Source organism: Lethenteron reissneri, unplaced genomic scaffold (assembly GCF_015708825.2).
Source record: "Lethenteron reissneri isolate LAM-NWPU_2019-01 unplaced genomic scaffold, ASM1570882v1 scaffold_1405, whole genome shotgun sequence".
NCBI classification, from domain to species: Eukaryota; Metazoa; Chordata; class Hyperoartia; order Petromyzontiformes; family Petromyzontidae; genus Lethenteron; species Lethenteron reissneri.
The window spans coordinates 170,325-189,274 of NW_026891119.1; the positions used below are offsets into that span (position 1 = coordinate 170,325).

Below are 18,950 nucleotides of genomic sequence, written 5' to 3' on the forward strand. Positions count from 1 at the left end.
CTATACACTACACTATACACTACACTATACACTATACACTACACTATACACTACACTATACACTACTATACACTACACTATACACTACACTATACACTATACACTACACTATACACTACACTATACACTACTATACACTACACTATACACTACACTATACACTATACACTACACTATACACTACACTATACACTACACTATACACTACATTATACACTACACTACACACTAGTGCTGTGCTAGTGACGAATTGGCACGTTCTGTTTACGTGACAACCCTTACTAGTTGGTGGTGGCAGATTTGAACGACACATTTATATATTTTTGCGATCAAACCCAAAACACCTCTTATGGATTCACCACGTTATGAACATCACATTTGCATTCATACGTTGCTTGCTTAATTGCCTCAGCAACTCGGTGTTTCGTATGGAATCTCGTCTCAAACAATCGAAGGGCGCCCCTAAGTGGCAGCTGCCCCTGTGTGGCACAAGGTGGTTGTGGGGTTTCTGGATAATATTCTTAGGTTTTTTCGGTAAAGTCACGGAGGTAAAAAATTAAAATTAATAAAAGTAAAATAAAAATCACGACGTTTCGATTGCAACACAAGCAATCATCATCAGGTATAAATGAAATAGCAACAAAAAATTCTAACCAGAAAAACTATAGACAGACATATGAGCAGACAGATATCACCAAGATACATAGAGAGACACAGGCACAGAGAGGGAGATCGTCTCTGTGGCGAGGCCTTAAATAGGCAGAGGGGGCGAGGGCAGAGAGAGGGAGGGGGCAGAGACAAAATTAACATGTCAATGAGTGCGGAAAACGCGTAGTGAAGTAAGCAAGTTTGAACATTAGGAGAGAGGGAGAAAGAACACACTAAATTAAATAACCTAGATAATGTCTGGACAATGTCTGGAATTAGCACGATTTAGACCGTGACACCAACATGCAATGGACCTGTGCGTTGTGAGTGACACGTGGCTTGTCTTACATCCGCCGTGAAGCAGACTGCGCATATTTTGGTGAATGTCACTGGGGTAGCCAGCTGTGCCTGTCCGATTTGAACCTTGAACCTCTGCAATGAATAGAGAATGCGCTACCATATTGTGTGCACACACATAGTGTACACACACAATGTACACTCACTCACTGTGTACACACACAATGTACACACACACACAGTGTACACACACAATGTACACACACAGTATACACACAATGTACACACACACACTCACAGTGTACACACACAATGTACACACACACTCACTGTGTACACACACACACAGTGTACACACACAATGTACACACACACTCACTGTGTACACACACACATAGTGTGCACACACAATGTACACACACAGTATACACACACAATGTACACACACAGTGTACACACACACAGTGTACACACACTCACTGTGTACACACACAGTATACACACACAATGCACACACACACTCACTGTGTACACACACATAGTGTACACACAGTGTACACACACAGTGTACACACACACACTGTGTACACACACGCTGTGTACACACACACACAGTGTACACACACACACTGTGTATACACAATGTAGACACACACACAGTGTACACACACAATAATGTCCACGTTGTTGTTGCTGAGCTCACGCACCCAAGGGGTCTCTGTTCAAGAGATGGAGCAATGGAAATTTAATCTAAAAACTTAAACTCCAATCTAGCTGTGTGACGTCACACTCCACCGCGCTCTTGTGCGTGACGTCACCTCCGCGATGGTCACTGCTGAATCTGTGGGAGGGGAGTGTCTTGTATCCCGGAAGTGACGTCATGTCACTTTCTGCTGCCGCGTGACGTCACGAGGTAACAGGAAGCTGCCCGCTCCGCGCTTTATCTGAAATCTGAGGTGATAAATTCTTGTGGTTGTTGTGATTGTTGTTGTGGTTGTTGTTGTTGTTTACCAAGGTAGAGCCTCTCGTAGGGATGTCAATTGAGCAGCATTGGAATCGATGTCCACGTTGGAACATTACAACGCGCGGCCTGGCCACGCGGGGCCTTGCCTCCTGCCCTCGCCTGAGTTAGTTTAGTTTGTCTTCACGCGGCTCGCCACTTTGTAACTCTGTTTTATTGTTACAGTGAGGGGACAAGTATTTGATCTAAATTTAGATTTAAAGCGTCTTTCGTGACTGCAGGGATTCAACTTCTTGGTTCTTTCGGTAAAGTCACGTAGAAGGGAAATAATAAAATAATAAAAATAAAACATAAAAATTCTTATATTACTATTATATTATTTTATTGTTTTATTTTTTGTTGTTTTATTACTTACCTTCTACGTGACTTTACCGAAAAACAATAAAATAATTATATTATTATACCATTTTATTATGTTTTATTTTTATTATTTTATTACTGCCCTTCTACGTGACTTTACCGAAAGAACCAAGAAAAAGTATTTGATCCCCTGCTGATTGTGTACGTTTGCCCGCTGACAAAGAAATGATCAGTCTGTAGTTTTAATGGTAGGTTTATTTGAACAGTGAGAGACAGAATAACAACAAAATCCAGAAAGACGCGTCAAAAATGTTATGAATTGATTTGCATTTTAATGAGGGAAATAAGTATTTGACCCCCTCTGCAAAACATGACTTAGTACTTGGTGGCAAAACCCTTGTTGGCAATCACAGAGGTCAGACGTTTCTTGTAGTTGGCCACCAGGTTTGCACACATCTCGGGAGGGATTTTGTCCCACTCCTCTTTGCAGATCTTCAAGTCGTTAAGGCTTCGAGGCTGACGTTTGGCAACTCGAACCTTCAGATCCCTCCACAGATTGTCTATGTGATTAAGGTCTGGAGACTGGCTAGGCCACTCCAGGACCTTAATGTGCTTCTTCTTGAGCCACTCCTTTGTTGCCTTGGGCTGTGTTTTTTTGGTCATTGTCATGCTGGAATACCCATCCACGACCCATTTTCAATGCCCTGGCTGAGGGAAGGAGGTTCTCACCCAAGATTTGACGGTACATGGCCCCGTCCATTGTCCCTTTGATGCGGTGAAGTTGTCCTGTCCCCTTAGCAGAAAAACACCCCCAAAGCATAATGTTTCCACCTCCATATTTGACGGTGGGGATGGTGTTCTTGGGGTCATAGGCAGCATTCCTCCTTCTCCAAACACGGCGAGTTGAGTTGATGCCAAAGAGCTCCATTTTGGTCTCATCTGACCACAACACTTTCACCCAGTTGTCCTTTAAATCATTCAGATGTTCATTGGCAAACTTCAGACGGGCATGTATATGTGCTTTCTTGAGCAGCGGGACCTTGCGGGCGCTGCAGGATTTCAGTCCTTCACGGCGTAGTGTGTTACCAATTGTTTTCTTGGTGACTATGGTCCCAGCTGCCTTGTGTAGTTCTGGGCTGATTCCTCACCGTTCTCATGATCATTGCAACTCCACGAGGTGAGATCTTGCATGGAACCCCAGGCCGAGGGAGATTGACAGTTCTTGTGTGTTTCTTCTATTTGCGAATAATCGCACCAACTGTTGTCACCTTCTCACCAAGCTGCTTGGCGATGGTCTTGTAGCCCATTCCAGCCATGTGTAGGTCTACAATCTTGTCCCTGCCATCATTGGAGAGCTCTTTGGTCTTGGCCATGGTGGAGAGTTTGGAATCTGATTGATTGATTGCTTCTGTGAACAGGTGTCTTTTATAAAGGTAACAAGCTAAGATTAGGAGCACTCCCTTTAAGAGTGTGCTCCTAATCTCAGCTCGTTACCTGTATAAAAGACACCTGGGAGCCAGAAATCTTACTGATTGAGAGGGGATCAAATACTTATTTCCCTCATTAAAATGCAAATCAATTTATAACATTTTTGACACGCGTTTTTCAGGATTTTTGTTGTTGTTATTCTGTCTCTCACTGTTCAAATAAACATACCATTAAAATTATAGACTGATCATTTCTTTGTCAGTGGGCAAACGTACAAAATCAGCAGGGGATCAAATACTTTTTTCCCTCACTGTAAATATTCACGCAGTTTCTATTTTTCATTTTTTGTACCAGGCCAAGCCGGCTTGAGCTGCTCTACCACTCTTGTTCTCAGAAGCTACCTGCCCACAACGCAAGGTGAGGCTTTGTGAACTTGTGTGTGAATGTGTGGACTTAAAACTTTCGTGACTGCAGGAATTCATATTCTTGGTTCTTTCGGTAAAGTCACTTAGACAGAAAATTTAATAAAAATAACAGATGATGAAATAAAAATTATAAAATTGTAAATAAAGAGAAAAAACACAACGTTTCGATCGCAACACAAGTGGTCTTTATTTTATTTAATTTTATTATCTATTATTGATATTTTCTACCTACGTAACTTTACCGAAAGAACCAAGAATACGTGTGGAAATGTGTATCGGTCAAAGACGCTAAACGCGTACTGATGTTGACTCTAAATGTGGAGGGCAAACCCGGGGAATCCGGAGGAAAATCCACGCGACCACGGAGAGAGAGACACGCAAACTCCAAATATACAGCAGCAGCAGGCGCCAGGGCCGGGATCGAACCCACGACTTCCTGTACACCAGGTGAGGTAGTTAACATCTCACCACGTAGAGAGAGAAACACGCAAACTCCAGTTAGCCTCGGCTATGTTGATTGATCCTCAATTAATTACTTGGTGGAGTGAGGAATCATTTATTCTGAGCAGATGAAGGTGGCCAGGCATGGGTCTGGACACACCACCACCTGTGAACCATGCCAGTGTGTGACAGTGTCAAGTTTGTGTTTGCAGTAAAGTCTATTAACTCTATTGAACACAGAGGTTATATCACAACAATAGTTTATTTTTGTTTTCCTCTGGAACTCTTTGTAAGAATGGAAACAGGAAGTTAACACAGCACACACGTGCAGCTGAAAGTCGGATCTGTTCATCCCAGCCTTCAAGGACATCTGAGCCTGGATTCACACCTGAGTTGCGATTGAACATGAATTTATGCATTTCTGCATAACACAAATAGAATTGTTTTAACACCCTTTGCAATGTCAGCTGAATTTAGCTTTTATACATATTCCTTTTGTAGCCAGACAGCCGAAATTGTGTGCTCGGAGTTTTGGGTTAACATTCATTTTTAAGATATGAGGGCTCCCAGGCATATTTATGACCACTTGCCCTCTCATTGTGTGCCATTACAGCCCGTGTGATGAATTTGAGAAACGTTTTTACTACATAATGAATATATGAATAAGTATAGACGTGTAAGTCACGTGTGACTGTACGTATGCGTTCTTCTGTGCATAGATACCGGAGTGGATATATTCTTAGGTTTTTTCGGTAAAGTCACGTAGGTAAAACATTTTAATTAATAAAAGTAAAATAAAACAAATTAAAAAATTGACGACGTTTCGGAAGCAACACAAGCCTCCGTCTTCAGGTGGAAACGTCACAGCCACGACAGCTGTATTTTTTTTGTATTTTCTTTTTTTACTTGATACAGCTGTCGTGGCTGTGACGGTTCCACCTGAAGACGGAGGCTTGTGTTGCTTCCGAAACGTCAATTTTTTTTTTTGTTTATTTTTACTTTAATTTAATTTTTTTACATACGTGACTTTACCGAAAAAACCTAAGAATATGAATCCTTGCAGTCACGAAAGCTTCAAATCTAGAATGGTGTGGACATTCCTATTATCTGTCTGCAGCTGACGCTTCCTTCGACGCTTCCTCTGCAGAATTGGTCTAATGGAGCAAAGGCAGTCAGCACAGCTCGGTACGGCAAGGCAACAATGCGACCAGAGTGCATACAGCACGGATCGCACTGGAAATTTGACACAGCACCAGAGAACACACACAGGAGAGAAACCCTTCAAGTGCACTGTGTGTGGGAAGGCATTTCCACTGTCATCTGTTCTTAAAAAAACACCAGAGAACACACACGGGAGAGAAACCCTTCAAGTGCAGTGTGTGTAGCATGGCATTTTCACAGTCGTATCATCTTGAAAATCACAAGAGAACACACACAGGAGAGAAACCCTTCAGGTGCTTTCTGTGCGGGAAAACGTTTGCAAAGTCACAAACTCTTCAAAGACACCAGAGAACACACACGGGAGAGAAACCCTTCAAGTGCAGTGTGTGTGGGAAGGCATTTTCACAGTCACATAATATTGTAATACACCAGAGAACACACACTGGAGTGAAACCTTTCAGGTGCACGATTTGCGGGAAGGCGTTTGCACAAGCATCCGTTGTTCAGGCCCACCAGAGAACACACACAGGAGAGAAACCCTTCAAGTGCACTGTGTGTGGGAAGGCATTTTGTCAGTCATCTACTCTTAAAAATCATCAGAGAACACACACAGGAGAGAAACTCTTCAAGTGCACTGTGTGTAGCAAGGCATTTTCACAGTCATCTGCTCTTAAAAATCACAAGAGAACACACACGGGAGAGAAACCCTTCAGGTGCTTTCTTTGCGGTAAGGCGTTTACACGGTCAGAACATCTTCAAAGACACGAGAGAACGCACACGGGAGAGAAACACTTCAAGTGCCGTGTGTGTGGGAAAGCGTTTGTACATTCAACTACTCTTGTAAGACACCAGAGAACACACACAGGAGAGAAACCCTTCAGGTGCACTTGGCGGGAAGGCGTTTGCACGGTCATCAAATCTTCATGTACACCAGAGAACACACAAGCATCAGAAGATCTGCAAGGAGTGGAGTCTGAAATCAGCTTGTGAAAGTCAAAGTGCCGCAATGAGCCCATCCCTCATCAAACAATAACTGGAGGAAAATCCCAGCTTGGACACTTAAAGGTATCGAGGTGAAATGTGAAGAGGTGATGGTGAAGAGCAAAGAAGTGATGGTGAAGAGTGAAGAAGTGATGGTAAAATGTGAAGATGAAGATTATACTGCAAAATGGGACCTTCACATTGATGGAGGCAACGTGAAGCAGGAGGGGAATTCTGACTGTGAGGCAGAGTGAGGCAACTCCCAGCAGTTTGTGGAGGTGGAGGTGTGGATGAACTTCTTAGAAAACACAAAGTCAAAGGGAGACCCGGTAGATGTGTCAGCTTGAGACGTCGCTCCAATAGATGCTCCTTTGTCACGGGCCTTTAATGAAAATAATGTGAAGTTGAACACTCAGTTCCTGGGTTCAACCTGCAGAGTAAGAGTGAGCGGCCAGTCTTTGTGTTCCCTGTGGGTTGGGTAGATCCCTGTGTTACGATCTAAACTTCCTGATCTACTATTATTTTTGCTACTGACATGACTTTACTGAAAGAACCAAAGAGTGTGTGAACAAGAGCCTGTCAGTAGGGGGCGATGATGTTTCATCTCAGTTGTGTAATTTGTCGGTAATGTTGAGAATTTGCTACATTTTGACTCGAGACGCAAGCATGCAATGGCCTACTCGTTTTGAATGACACAATAGTATGTTTTACATCCACTGTTAAGCAGACGGTGCATAATTATTTGAAATAGCTTAACCTGGTGCAGTATATTTCACTGCAGTAATTACATTTTGTTAAAATGGAAAATGTCTGTCAATAATTTAGAATGAACACTGATTTTGTGTACATGCAACATTTTATTTATAAGGGTCAAACATTGAATAAGTGATGTTAGGACAAAGTTTGTGTTTTTGGAAGTAACCTGTACAGATCACTCAGGTGAGACCCGTTGTTCTTGTGATACAGGTCAAAGGGTAGTATCCACACATGCCCGTTTGCTTTTAAATAAATGTGTGCATCTTTTGATTGAAAGCTTTCGTGACTGCAGTGAACTATTTGTCTTTTGTCAACGTGACATAATCCTGTGTTGGGATCTTGAGAGATGACGATAGCTGGGGAGGCTTTCATTCAGCCGTAGATCAATCACGGCTGACAATGGTCATTCCAATTACGAGACTTTACCCGGTGTAAGAGGCCGGAGTATACCCAAATGCCGTAGTATACCCACAGGCCGTAGTATACCCACAGGTGTAGTATACCCGGGGTCTAAACGGCCTAGGCTAGATTATAGCCGGGTATATTATGGCCTAGGCCAAATGATGCCCCTCTAGGCCAAATCATACCCCCGTGATAGTAATGGCGTTGAGCGATATACACGTGAATTACTAAATTTTTCCAACATTTTATTTTAAACTGTAAACACATCGACTTTGACTGCTTCAACCAGAAAAAAACTTTAATAATAACCCCTGAACCCTAAAAATGCTTCAATTGATCAAATTTAGATTCTTACTTCCACGCGTACGCGTTTTAGATATCGATTGCAGTTCGTTGTCGCCTGTTCTCTGTCTGGATAATTGCCTTTGAACTTTCACATGGGCAGAGTCTGGCCTGGAGCGGTATGGTCTGGCCCAGTCGAGTTTAAACCCCCGGGGGGTCTAGTTTAGCCTTGGAGACTTCATCCCCCCCCCCCCCCCCCGGGTATACTCTGGACTGGGCCAAACTATACCCGGGTTTAATCGGGGCAGGGGTTATTTTAGCCTGTCGGGATGGAACTCACGACCTCCTGTACACCCGGCGAGGTAGTTAACATCTCATAGCCACCGTGATGATGAGAGAGACACGCAAACTCCAAATATACAGAAGCAGGCATTGTCATGGTGTTGTATGTGTCGGGTTATGAAATTTTGATAAAAATAATAAAAATTAATAATTTTCCGAAAAATGCGCAAATTGCATTAATTATGATAGTGTGTGTATTAACATGCATAAATTATGATAATGCGTGTAATTTATATGCATAAATTATGATAATCGTAGTAATTTATGCGGAGGCTTGCGGTTATGTTAATGTGTGCAGTTGTGATAATTAGGCTCAGCTTCGTTTATCCAGAGTTATATCAATCAGGATAACACGATTATCATCGATTAAACGTTTACCGATTATCTTAGTGTGTGTTATGATATTTCAGGTCACCAGTTTCAGATCTCATCACAGGATACAGTTGTCAAGAATAAGACAGTTTTGCATGGACTTGGAAAGAAGCACTCGAACAGTTGGTGTGAAGCAATTTATTCTAACAAGCATGTGACATTCTATCATGCAGGTCAAACATGCGTCAATAATTCATGAATAACCAAACTCTTATACATTTGCGATATTATGCATTCGATTAATATGGATAACTAAAATTCTTATGCAATTACGATATTATGCATTTGACTAAAATGAATGAATAAACTCTTATGCATTTGCGAGACTATACATTCGATTAATATGAATAACCAAACACTTATGCATTTGCGAGACTATGTATTTAACTAAATTGAATAACTCAAAACCCTCCTAACAGTCGTAACCTCTACCTTTCCACCAGGCATTTCATTAGTTCACCCATGTATCGATCACAATCGGCGACTGGCCGAGTTTGATAACAAGCATGACACACTTCATATGGCGGTAATAAAAAGCACTTATTGTATCCCAGAGGCGAAAGTATATGTCAATAGATTCATCGGCAAGTCTAAAATCCTTTTTAACGAAATGTTTGAGACCAGGGTGGGTGGATGCGTGTGGTGAGAGGGAATATCGGCTCTCGCTAATTCCTCAGCGAGATTCTCTGACAAAGAAAACCGATTTGACAAGATATTCTCTCTATATATATATGGGTCGATTCGTAATGAGGATTCCGAGAGTTTGAGTTTGCCTCGACGAATCTATTGATCGCCTATGCGATGAACGGGACAAAAGAAAAAGGCAAGGAGAATAACCTCACTCTTATAACCGACGGACTCTTAATCACTCGATGGGCCGCGATTCCTCATGGCCAGCTGATGGTTCATGTAGTTGATAATCAGTCTTCTGATAATTGACTAGGGTTGATACGATGGTAAGGGTGAACTAGATGGGATAGTCTCACAGGTGAGTGGGGCGTCGATGCGTGCGTGGGTCTATTGGTGGGGAAAGTTGTGGGTACGAACGACTTTCGGAGAAGGACCCTCTGGCTTGCGCAGCTGCGGTGAGAGGGTGAGCGGCTCGCTTTCCGACTCCTCCCTCGGCTGACCCCGTACGATGACTGACGGCGCGGCCACGCTCGTTTGCGTGGTCAGGCGATGCACCTCGGCGTGGTGACACGGCAAGAGAGCTGGGCTCGTACACTCGTGTGCGGCAGGCGATGCACCTCGGCGTGGTGACACGGCAAGGGAGCTGGGCTCGTACACTCGTATGCGATAGGCGATGCCTCGGCACCGCGCGAACCTCGTCCTTCTGGATGACGAAAAGCTTCTTCGTTGGCGGCGACGAGAAGAGATGGAGCCGAAGCCCTGGAGATCTGTGATGGGGGCCAGAGCCCCTGACGATCTGAGTTGAATGGATTTTTCCCCGGCTTATATTCAGAAAATCCACTCAATCTTCCCGAGTTGTTTGAAGGCCGTCATATATCTTTCTGTGGGTTGAACACATCTGCGTTCGTGTGTTTCGTGTGTCGTGTGCGTGTTTATTAGTAAAGACCCAGCGGTGTAACCATTCTGGGAGGAGGGGTGGGGAATGTTATTTTGCTTGCGTGTGCAAATCTTGCTGTTTGTGCTCAAAACGCGATCACCCTCCTCTTTCTTTTGCGAGAGACAAACAACCTAAAACAGTGCGAGAATAAGCAGACATCACCGCGTCCCCTCCTCGTGACCTTCCTAACCCTCCAAGTATTCATGGGCCATCTGTTTGTGCTGCGGGGAGACAAAGACGGCCGTGCTTAACTCAAACACGCGAGCATCCACTCCTCTTTCCGCGTCTCTTGCGAGAGAAAACAACCAATGTCAGCACAAACCCCCCCCCCTTTGTGACCTTTTTGCTCCCTCCTTGCTTACCCTGGGTGGGTCATTCTGAGGTCAGACCCCGCTGGAAGACAAAGGTGGTCGAGGAGATGTTTGCAATACATGTATGTGGTCCTGTGTGTTACATTTATTCTTGAATTATATTTTATGAGTTCCTTCGGTCTTGGTATCGGGGTTATCATTCGTCTATGTTTAATGAATATTCGCCATGATCCTCGTCACATTATTATTTTGGGCTTCGCCAAGTTTAGTTCTCCAGAGATTGGTGTTTTATTCTGAGTTAATTTTTTTATGTCCTGAGGTTAAGTGCACATGCACTTAAGCTTTCTGGAATTCGTACTCTTTAGTTTTTTTGGAAGGTCGTGTAAGTAGGAAACATATAATAATAGTAAAAATATTATTGTTTGTTGGTTAATTATCTTTGTTAAGTTTCTACTTTTCGGTGCGGAAAACGTTAAGAAAACGCGAAGTTTCAACCGTTATTTACTCTGCACCTTATCTGTACATCTCCAGATGTCTTGGGAGGTTTAGTCCATACATCTTTTTGTCCGTCTGAATGTCTATGACCTCTTCGTGACCGAATTCCTATCATTTCAACCGCCCTCCATGTCTCATGGACTCCCGGTGTGCCCGTGAGGAGAAGTGAGCCGTCCTCATTATTAAAAAAAATATATATATAGATATAATAAAAACAAAAATAATTTTTTTTCTTAATTATTCTTAATATTAATAACGGAAAACAGGGCATAGATACAACAGGGGCGATGGTTGATCTGTCATCTCAGTTGTGGAGTTTGTAGGTAATGTTTAGAATTTGCTACATTTTTGACCCAGACGCCAACATGCAAAGGCCTACTCGTTTTGAATTGCACAATTGTGTGTTTCACATCCACTGTTCAGTAGAGAGTGCATTCTTTAAATAGCTCCTTGTTAATAAGATGTTATCTAAACTAAATTATTCAATTTTGGAAGAATGTAATCCACCAGGTAGGGTGTTGACTTGTGTTGGCTGACTCTTGTGTTGTGTTGCATTATATTTCTAAGTTCACTATGTTTGTTTTCTCATTCACTTGTTGTACCTGACGATGGTTGCTTGTGTTCCAATCGAAACGTCGTTTTCTATTAAATTTCGTTCTACATGAGTTTACTGAAAAAACCAGAGAATAAGATGTTATCTGATGCAGTATATTTCACTGCACTAATTCAATTTTGTGCATATGCCTGTCAATAATTTAGAATGAATACTTGTCTGATTGTGTGCGTACATGTAACACACACTGTACGTACACAATGTACACACACCGTGTACACACAGTGTGTACACGGTGTGTGTGCATTGTGTACACACACAGTGCACACACACAGTGTACACACGCACAGTGTACACACACAGTGTACACACAGTGTACACACACACAGTGTACACACACACAGTGTACACACACACTGTACACACACAATGTACACACACACTGTACACTGTGTGTGTGTACACACACTGTGTGTGTGTACACACACAGTGTGTATACACACACTGTACACACGCACAGTGTACACACACACGCAATGTACACACAGTATACACACACAATGTACACACACACACTGTGTACAGACACAGAGTGTACACACACACACACACTGTGTACACACACTGTGTACACACACAGTGTACACACACACACTGCGCACACATAATAATGTCCACGTTGTAGTTGCTGAGCTCACACACCCAAGGGGTCTCTGTTCAAGAGATGGAGCAATGAAAATGGATCTAAATCAACTTAAACTCCAACCCCGCTCTGTGACGTCACCACTCAGCATTACGTCATCCGCGTGAAACACCAGGGGAGGTGTACCTCGCTAGTGACGTCATGTCGCCAAGGATGTCACCCCCCTCCCCCCGTCCCCCGCGCTCTTGAACGTGACGTCACCTCCGCCTCGGTCACTGCAGACATCGTTCCAGTTGCCAATCCTTATTTGGGCAAAGCCACGCCCAGTGACTGGCGGCTCATTAACATAAAGAGTTCGTTAAAGACGTCACCAGTATATTGCGACGGTCTCATTAACATAATTTATTCATACGTACCCAGGAAGTGACGTCATGTCACCTACTACCGCGTGACGTCACGAGGTCACAGGAAGCTGTCGCTCCGCGCGTGCAGTGAAATCCGAGGTGAGAAATTCTCATCGTGGTGGTTGTTGTTGTTGTGGTTGTTGTTGTGGTTGTTGTTGTTGTTTACCAAGGTAGAGCCTCGCTCTCTCTCTCGTAGGGATGCCAATAGAGCAGCAGCAGCAGCTTGTGAATCGATGTCCAAGTTGGAACTTTACAACGCGGGGCCCTAGACACGCGGGGCCTTGCCTCCTGCCCTCGCCTGGTCGCGTTTGCTTTAATTCCCTCCCTTAAGTTTAATTTGTCTTCACGCGGCTCGCTACTTTGTCACTTTGGTTTATTGTAGATATTAACGCAGTTTTTTTTTCGTTTTTTTACCAGCCCAAGCCCGCCTGAGCTGCTGTACCGCTCTTGTTTACAGAAGCTACCTGCCCACAACAACAACAAGGTGGGTGGGTGGGGTTTTGTCAACGCGTGTGTCAATGTTTTGACTTAAAACTTTAGTAACTGCAGCAATTCATATTCTTGGTTCTTTCGGTAAAGTCACGGAGATAGAAAATAAAATAACAGATCAAAATTTTTAATTAAATAAAAATTTGGAAATAAAACAAAAAAACCCACGACGTTTTGACCGCAACACAAGTGGTCTTTGTTTATTTCCATGATCTGTTATTTGTATTTGCTATCTACGTGACTTTAGAACCAAGACTACGTGTGTCAATGTCTGTCAAACACGCTGAGCGCGTGCTGATGTTGACTCTAAATGTGGAGGGGACAACCCCTGCTGCTGTTAACCATGGCAGTGTGTGTGTGCCAGAGTCAAGTCTGTTCACTCTGTTGAACACGCACGTTATATCAAAACAATATTACATCTTCTTGGTTCTTTCGGTAAAGTCACGTAGAAGGGAAATAGTAAAATAATAAAAATAAAACATTTTAAAATAATAAAATATTAAAATAAAATAATATGCTCATATAATATTATATTTCGATGTAAAGCTTTCGTGACTGCAGGGATTCATAATACAAATAAAACATAATAATATCAAATATTGTATTAGTTTTATTTTTATTATTTTATTATTTCCCTTCTACGTGACTTTACCGAAAGAACCAAGAAGATGAATCCCTGCAGTCACGAAAGCTTTAAATCGAAAGTTACATTTCAGATTAGTCTATGGGTCTCAACCATGTGTCTCTGTGGGTCTTTATGTGTATCTGTGGGTTTCTATGTGTCTCTGTGGGTCTCTGTGTGACTCTGTGGGTCTCTATGGGTTTCTATTAATCTCCATAGGTCTCTATTCATCTCGATGTATCTCTATGGGTCTCTATGTGTCTCTGTGTGACTCTGTGGGTCTCTATTAATCTCCATGGGTCTCTATTCATCTCGCTGTATCTCTATGGGTCTCTATGTGTCTCTGTGGGTCTCTATTAATCTCCATGGGTTTCTATTAATCTCCATGGGTCTCTATTCATCTCGATGTATCTCTATGGGTCTCTATGTGTCTCTGTGTGACTCTGTGGGTCTCTATGTATCTCTATGGGTCTCTATGGGTTTCTATTCATCTCCATAGGTCTCTATTCATCTCGATGTATCTCTATGGGTCTCTGTGTGACTCTGTGGGTCTCTATGGGTTTCTATTAATCTCCATGGGTCTTTACTCATCTCGATGTATCTCTGTGGGTCGAAATGGAAACAGGAAGCTAACACAGCACACACGTGCAGCAGCAGAAGTCGGATCTGTTCATCCCCAGCATTCAAGGACATCTCAGCCTGGGTTCACACCTCTGAGTTGCGATTGAACATTAATTAATGCATTTCTGCACAACACAAACAGTGTTGGTTTCAACACCCTTTGCGATGTCAGCTGAATTTTGCTCTTAGAAATATTCCTTTTGTAGCCAGACAGCCGAAATTGTGTGCTCGGAATTTTGGGTTCACATTCATTTTAATGACTATTTGCCCTCTCATTGTGTGCCATAACAGCCCGTGTGATGAATTTGGGAAACTTTTTCACTGCATCATGATTATATGAATAAGTATAGACGTGTAAGTCACGTGTGACTGTGTATATATGCATTCCTCTGTGTCTGACGTGTAGGTGGTGTGGATATTATTTTTTTCTGTCTGCAGCTGTCGCTTGGTCTGATGGAGCAAAGGCGCTCAGCACAGCTCGGTACGGCAAGGCAACAATGCGACCAGCGTGGATACAGCACGGAGCGGACTGGAAATTTGACACAGCACCAGAGAACACACACAGGAGAGAAACCCTTCAAGTGCAGTGTGTGTGGGATGGCGTTTGCATGGCCATCAGTTCTTCAGATCCACCAGAGAGCACACACGGGAGAGAAACCCTTCAAGTGCAGTGTGTGTGGGAAGGCATTTTCACAGTCATCAAATCTTAAAACACACCAGAGAACACACACGGGAGAGAAACCCTTCAAGTGCAGTGTGTGTGGGAAGGCGCTTTCACAGTCATCTACTCTTGTAGCACACCAGAGAACACACACAGGAGAGAAACCTTTCAAGTGTACTCTGTGCGGGAAGGCGTTTTCTTTTTTACATCATCTCGTAATACACCAGAGAACACACACGGGAGAGAAACCCTTCAAGTGCAGTGTGTGTGGGAAGGCATTTGCACAGTCATCAGATCTTAAAAAACACCAGAGAACACACACAGGAGAGAAACCCTTCAAGTGCAGTGTGTGTGGGAAGGCGTTTGCAAAGTCATCTACTCTTGTAACACACCAGAGAACACACACGGGAGAGAAACCCTACAAGTGCAGTGTGTGTGGGAAGGCGTTTGCACTTTCATCTACTCTTGTAAAACACCAGAGAACACACACGGGAGAGAAACCCTTCAAGTGCAGTGTGTGTGGGAAGGCATTTTCACAGTCATCTTCTCTTATAAAACACCAGAGAACACACACGGGAGAGAAACCCTTCAAGTGCAGTGCGTGTGGGAAGGCGTTTGCACAATCATCTGCTCTTGTAACACACAAGAGAACACACACGGGAGAGAAACCCTTCAAGTGCATTCTGTGCGGGAAGGCGTTTGCAGATTCTTCCAATCTTCAAGCACACCAGAGAAGACACGAGCATCAGAAGATCCACAAGGAGCGGAGTCTGAAGTCAGCTTGTGAAAGTCAAAGTGCTGCAATGAGCCCATCCCTCATCAAACAAGAACCGGAAGAAAATCCCAGCTTGGACACTTTTAAAGGTACCAAGGTGAAATATGAAGATGTGAAGGTGAAATGTGAAGAAGTGATGGTGAAGAGCGAAGAGGTGAAGGTAAAATGTGAAGATGAAGATTCAAGTCCAGAATGGGACCTGCACATCGATGGAGACAACGTGAAGCAGGAGGATAATTCTGACTGTGAGGCAGAGCGAGGCAACTCCCAGCAGTTTGTGGAAGTGGAAGACAATACAAAGTCTAATGGAGACCCGGGAGATGTGTAAGCCAGAGACGATGTCGCTCCAATAGATGCACCTTTGTCACTGGCCTTGAATGACAATAACGTGAAGTTGAACTCTCAGTTCCTAGGTTCAATCTGCAGGGTAAGAGCGGCCAGTCTTTGTGGACCTGTGTGTTGGGTAGATCTCTGACCAGCAGAGAGCCAATAAGCTCCCAAGCATTCACGATGTTATAATTGCTTTTACATGGTGCTGACTTAATCCGCTCAGCAACTCGGAGTTTTGTATCGTACCTCGTCTCAAACGCTCGAAGAGCACCCCAAGTGGCAGCTGCCCCTGTGTGGCACAAGGTGGTGGCCTTGCACCGGCCTGCGTGTTGTCAAGAGCCTGTCAGTAGAGGGCGATGATTGATGTGTAATCTCAGCTGTGTCGCCAACTTGCAAAGGCCTACTCGTTTTGAATTGCACAATTGTGTGTTTCACATCCACTGTTCAGTAGAGGGTGCATTCTTTAAATAGCTCCTTGTTAATAAGATGTTATCTAGACTAGATTGTTCAATTATTGGAAGAACGTAATCAACCAGGTAGGGTGTTGACTGTTGTGTTGGCTGACTGTGTGTTGTGTTGCATTATATTTCTAAGTTAAATGTTTGTTTGCTCATTCACTTGTTGCACCTGATGATGGTTGCTTGTGTTCCAATCGAAGCGTCGTGTTCTGTTGTTATTTAATGTCTTTCTCCGTGACTTTACCGACGCGGTAAGTTTCACTGCAGTAGTTCAACGTTGTCGATTTGCCTGTCAGTAGTTTAGAATGAATACTTGTCTGACTGTGCGCGGACATGGAACATTTTGTCTGAGGGTCAAACATCGAGTCAGCAATGTCGGGGCAAAGTGTGTTTGTGTTTGTAAGTAGCCTGTAGAGATCACTCAGGCTAGACCCGTTATTCTTGTGATACAGCTCAAAGGGTACTTTTGTGTTTCAAGGAAGTATCTGCCTCTGGAGTAGGGAGCATGCAACTGGGAGCATGCTCGGATCATCCGTCAGTTACAAGGCATACCGCTTAAAAGTTACACGTAGAGGAGATACATTCTCTACAACACGAATTATAATTTTGTATTACGTGTTGACACATTGTGTCAAACTCGGGCGAGAAATGCCCCTTGCTGATTCACGTCTGGAGGTTAGTAGCGATCAGTTGAAGCAAGTCCGGCTGCTGTTGAGACGCTGCGCACCAATAAGGGTCACCAGGTGGCTTGCGCTGAATCAGCGATGCACTCCCAGAAGGCTGTGATGATTATAGTTTGTGTTGTTTCAACTCTCTGTGTGAGTCTGTGAGTCTCTGCGTGAGTCTCTGGTTCTCTGTGTGAGTCTCTGATTCTTTATGTGAGTCTGTGCGTCTCTGTGTGAGTCTGTGGGTCTCTGTGAGTCTGTGGGTCTCTGTGTGAGTCTGTGGGTCTCTGCGTGAGTCTGTGGGTCTCTGTGTGAGTCTGTGGGTCTCTGTGTGAGTCTGTGGGTCTCTGTGTGAGTCTGTGGGTCTCTGTGTGAGTCTGTGAGTCTGTGTGAGTCTGTGGGTCTCTGTGTGAGTCTGTGGGTCTCTGTGTGAGTCTGTGGGTCTCTGCGTGAGTCTGTGGGTCTCTGTGTGAGTCTGTGGGTCTCTGTGTGAGTCTGTGGGTCTCTGTGTGAGTCTGTGGGTCTCTGTGAGTCTGTGGGTCTCTGTGTGAGTCTGTGGGTCTCTGCGTGAGTCTGTGGGTCTCTGTGTGAGTCTGTGGGTCTCTGTGTGAGTCTGTGGGTCTCTGTGTGAGTCTGTGGGTCTCTGTGTGAGTCTGTGAGTCTCTGTGAGTCTGTGGGTCTCTGTGTGAGTCTGTGGGTCTCTGCGTGAGTCTGTGGGTCTCTGTGTGAGTCTGTGGGTCTCTGTGTGAGTCTGTGGGTCTCTGTGTGAGTCTGTGGGTCTCTGTGTGAGTCTGTGAGTCTCTGTGTGAGTCTGTGGGTCTCTGTGTGAGTCTGTGGGTCTCTGTGTGAGTCTGTGGGTCTCTGCGTGAGTCTGTGGGTCTCTGTGTGAGTCTGTGGGTCTCTGTGTGAGTCTGTGGGTCTCTGTGTGAGTCTGTGGGTCTCTGTGTGAGTCTGTGGGTCTCTGTGTGAGTCTGTGGGTCTCTGCGTGAGTCTGTGGGTCTCTGTGTGAGTCTGTGGGTCTCTGCGTGAGTCTGTGGGTCTCTGTGTGAGTCTGTGGGTCTCTGTGTGAGTCTGTGGGCCTCTGTGTGAGTCTGTGGGTCTCTGTGTGAGTCTCTGGGTCTCTGTGTGAGTCTGTGGGTCTCTGTGTGAGTCTATGGGTCTCTGTGTGAGTCTGTGGGTCTCTGTGTGAGTCTATGGGTCTCTCTGTGAGCCTGTGAGTCTCTGTGTGAGTCTATGGGTCTTTGTGTTAGTCTGTGGGTCTCTGTGTGAGCCTGTGAGTCTCTGTGCGAGTCTGTGGGTCTCTGTGTGAGTCTGTGGGTCTCTGTGTGAGCCTGTGAGTCTCTGTGCGAGTCTGTGGGTCTCTGTGTGAGTCTGTGGGTCTCTGTGTGAGCCTGTGAGTCTCTGTGTGAGTCTATGGGTCTCTGTGTGAGTCTCTGGTTCTCTGTGTGAGCCTGTGAGTCTCTGTGTGAGTCTATGGTTCTCTGTGTGAGTCTCTGGGTC

General features: G+C 44.2%; 1 protein-coding gene across 2 annotated transcripts; it reads left to right on the forward strand.

The window, feature by feature from the left end:
- Positions 1-1,855: 1,855 nt before the first annotated feature.
- On the forward strand, positions 1,856-7,690 carry LOC133362216 (zinc finger protein ZFP2-like). Of its 2 annotated transcripts, XM_061581150.1 has the most exons (3): positions 1,856-1,901; positions 4,049-4,111; positions 5,708-7,690. In XM_061581150.1, exon 3 carries the CDS (start codon positions 5,947-5,949, stop codon positions 6,709-6,711), a length of 765 nt encoding a protein of 254 aa, XP_061437134.1. In that variant the 5' UTR covers positions 1,856-1,901; positions 4,049-4,111; positions 5,708-5,946; the 3' UTR covers positions 6,712-7,690. The 2 variants fall into 2 exon arrangements, with proteins under 2 accessions (XP_061437134.1, XP_061437135.1); XM_061581151.1 differs by lacking the exons at positions 1,856-1,901; positions 4,049-4,111 and adding an exon at positions 4,543-4,566.
- Positions 7,691-18,950: the final 11,260 nt, after the last annotated feature.